At 32.5% G+C, this 3,978-nt stretch overlaps 1 protein-coding gene across 3 annotated transcripts in view; it reads left to right on the top strand.

The window, feature by feature from the left end:
• The first annotated feature begins 680 nt into the window (after positions 1–680).
• LOC116848090 (transport and Golgi organization protein 2 homolog) overlaps positions 681–3,978 on the top strand; it is a 121,919-nt gene continuing 118,621 nt past the window's right edge. Inside the window, exons 1-3 of one of the 3 annotated variants that reach the window (XM_032823857.1) lie at positions 681–830; positions 1,174–1,363; positions 1,480–1,729. In XM_032823857.1, coding sequence (XP_032679748.1) covers positions 825–830; positions 1,174–1,363; positions 1,480–1,729 — 446 coding nt within the window. In that variant the 5' untranslated portion in view covers positions 681–824. Of the gene's footprint in view, positions 1,145–1,173; positions 1,364–1,479; positions 1,730–3,978 lie in introns of all 3 variants that reach the window. The other 2 variants (XM_032823858.1, XM_032823856.1) reach the window with 2 other exon arrangements.

Here is a 3,978-nt window from a genome sequence, read left to right as displayed (position 1 = left end):
TAAGCAGTAAGACGGAGTGTATATCAGTTGGACACGGGGCAATTGGACACAGTCCAATCACAAGTCGCTGTTCCAAGGGACCCTACAAATGTCTCTAATCACACGGTGCTGTGATTGGCTGTGTCCAAATGCACCGTGTCCAAGTGCACCGCTCCCAGTAAGACGTAAGCAGTAAGCAAATTGACTAATCACAATCGTTCATTCTTGGACCGTAAGAAAAATCAATGACTGTGATTGGTCAATTTGCTAACTGCTTACGTTTTACTGTTTAAGTTTTTCTATGTGTCACCAGCTTAAAAGTGTGAATAGTACAAGCAACTCGAACAAACTTATAGTCTGCCTCTCATTCTAGGATTGTGTTTCAAAACATCCTTTTTGAGGAAACTTGAGACTCTATAGTTTATGTAACGTAAATTGTAGGTATTAAATAAAATTTTCCTGAAAAAGAACGTTTTGAATGCAACCTTGGTTTGTTGCCACCCAGAAACACCACACATTACATGTGGTAACTATTAGCAATCTATTCTATGGCTACGTTCCGAAATTCACTGCCAGTGCTGAAATTCTATAGTATACGTGACATAGATTTTCAGTACTGGCAGTGAATTTCGGAACGCAGCCTATGGCTGTGTTCAGCAGAGAAAATTGCTCCGCTACCGCTACATAGCGAATATCTACGATTGGAGTATTCTTTTATATGTATCAAAGATCTGAAAGAATATTCCAATCGTAGATGTTCACTATGTAGCGGTAGCGGGGCAGTTTTCTCTGCTGAACACAGCCTATATGTCGATGCATGAACGCACCCTTTGTATGTGTGTGTAATGAAAGTAAGAAAGTAAACTTGTTCACCTACACTAATTTAGAAGTACTTTGAAAATATATAAACTTATAATTTTCATATTAATGATAATTAAATATTTTTTTGACAAATAGCACTAAATGAATGTATATTATTTGATTATACAAATAATATAACCCAGACAGCTCCAAAACTAGACATACGGCGTCTTTAAGTTTTAAAGATGTTTTAAAGACATCTTATGTCCCAGTTTTGAACATTGTGCTGTCTAGGTAACATTATCTTAATTTATGAACTAGTTATCTGATAACATTATCAATACTACAGAAGAAAAATTCCAAGATAAGTACGATATTGAACTTTATAAATAGCTCTTCTTCTGGATCCCTGTAGCAGTTGTGAATATTGAAATATCAGTTATGTGTATTTTATTTATTTACCGTAATCCGGATGCAAATGCTGGATCCTATCGACTAATAATTGCATCAAATCGAGATGAGATGTATAAACGCCCTGCATTGTCAGCTCATTACTGGGGTCAACATCCTGAATGTTTGGGAGGTATGATAAAATCAATAACAACGATCTGAAACCATAATGTTCATAATTATTAGTTACTACATGGATTATACAATACTATATGTAATTAATTTAAACAAAGATATTCAATATGTTAGGTATTGACATGGAAGCTGGTAAGGAAGGTGGCACTTGGTTAGCTCTGTCAACAAGAGGAAAAGCTGCAGTCATTTTAAATTATGTTGGCAAAGAAGCTGTGATGGATGCATCAAAAAAAAATCGTGGTTTCTTGATAAGAGATTTTATTACTTCAAGTGATTCTATAGAATTATACTTGGACAAATTACATAAAGAAAATGTTAACAGACAACCATACAATCCTTACTGTTTGGTTTTATTAGATTTAAAGTATGTAAATAATATTGATAATCATGATATATGCTTATACAAAACAATTATAATTTTGAGTAAATATTTTGCTAAATAGAGCAATAAGATAAAATTTTAGTAATAGAATATGATCCTAACCTTTATTCATAAATTAAAGTAATTTTAATCATTTCCTTTCTCGTAAAAAAATATTAACAGAAGGATAGTAAATGTTGTTTTGAAAACATTGTAAAAAGAGACATAATTTGAATGATTTTATTTTTGATATATATTGTAGAAATGAGAGTAATTCTACACATAACGAAGCCAATCTCATTAATTTTAACAGCTTTGAAATATGTTATTAAGATCATGATCCTGAATAATTTTCAAGATAACTCATTGTTTATTAAGAAGTTACTAAAAAAAATTTTGAAAAACATCAATTAACATCAATGTAATCAAAGACAAATGCTCTGTTCTTTTAACTGGACTGCTGAACTAGTGCAATAAGTTAAAGTGACAGAAAGTTTATTTGTTTCACTTTAACTTATTGCACTAGTTAGTAAGTTAAAGTGAGAGAAAGTTTATTTATTTCACTTTAACTTATTGCACTAGTTCAACAGTAGAGCTAAAAAGAACCATTAATCACAACAGACTAATAATCTTTGGTCTAAAATTAAAGGTTGCTTATCCTTAACTTTCAATATATATTCGTTTGAAAATTAGATTGGTAATTATTCAGTTTACACACACCTGTTCAGTTTAAAATTAGATTGGTAATTATTCAGTTTACACACACCTGTTCAGTTTACCTACGATTTTGACGAAAAATTACTCAATCGACGTGTTTTTTTAAAGCCGAATAACTTTTCTATTTAGAAAAATTGTCGCTTTCTACTGTGAAGCGAGATATTATTTCACAAATTTGATCACTGTTTAAGTTAGGAAAACTGTCACACCGACAATAAACAGCAACATGTATATGCTCCGTAGCCACATGCTCATACAAACAGTGCGTGAATTAGAAATATATTTGAACGTACATAAGTAACGATGCATTATTGAAACATTAGCATTCATTTTTCAAACATTTGCAAACGATGAACCGGGGGTCCAGGGGGCGAAGACCTTGATCAAAAAGGATTCGGGGGGGGGGAAGCGAAACCCCCCGGTTTGATAAAAATAACATTCTAAAAAAAAAAAGGAAAATGCATCTCGTACCCATACAGAAGCTACAGCAACTCAAATAGCAGACTCCCGTTAAAAACTGGTCATAACTGGTCGATTGACGTCAAGTGACTAAATAATGACGTCTTTTTGGTGACGTCTTAATGACGTTTCTGTACAACGTCTTAATGACGTATTATTGACGTTTAGAGACGTCATTAAAACGTCATTAAGTCGTCTTAAAATGTCGTCATCGGTCTGTGACATTAGACCGTCATTTTGACGACATTTTCACATTTTTGGTCATTCCTTGGTCATTTTTGGTCATGAACAGACCAGATTTGGACGTCATTTTGACGTGAGTCTGCTATCTGGGAACATTGCTGCAACATTGCAAAATTTCATATTGCAAATATAATATTGTAACAACATTTCAAATACAATATTATACAATCCCTGCTTAAAATATTCGATAGAAAATAATTGGTTCGATAGAAAATATTTTATAATACTATTCTTTTCAATTATCTTGAATATTGATGTTTGTATAATAAATTGATATTTCTAAATCGTAGTAAATATCGCATTATGTATTTATTATTATTTTATACCCAGATAGCCAAACCTGTGCGAGCAGATTTTACGCAGAGTCTGTCAACAGTGTCTGTTGACAGAATGGCAACAGACTGCACACAGAAACTGTTTTAGCAGTTTCTGACGACAGATTGGTGACAGACTGCGCGCAGAGCCTGTCGACAGATTCTGACGACAGACTGACGGCAGATTGCGCGCAGATTCTGTTTCCTAAATAGACTATTTAATTCTATTAAGGGTCATATGTACGTTATTAAATAGGGCAGTTTCACATACACACTATGTAAAACTGCTGCAGAGAAGTCAAGATAATTATATTGTGCAATAATTGTACACATATACACAATAAAAAACAATGTTTATATTTTAAAATTGTATTACTCATTTTCTATAAAAAAGGAACAATAATAGAGAAATAACGAGTACAACCCTTATAGAAATATCATACTAAGAATCATTGATATTTACTTATTATCCAGTATTTTTAATACTGAAAATAAGTAATTATCAATGATTCTTAGTAT

The sequence above is a fragment of the Odontomachus brunneus genome, unplaced genomic scaffold (genome assembly GCF_010583005.1).
Source record: "Odontomachus brunneus isolate Ranch 3 - 2012 unplaced genomic scaffold, Obru_v1 Obru_scaffold_089, whole genome shotgun sequence".
NCBI lineage: Eukaryota > Metazoa > Arthropoda > Insecta > Hymenoptera > Formicidae > Odontomachus > Odontomachus brunneus.
This window is presented reverse-complemented; position numbering and strand designations above follow the sequence as displayed.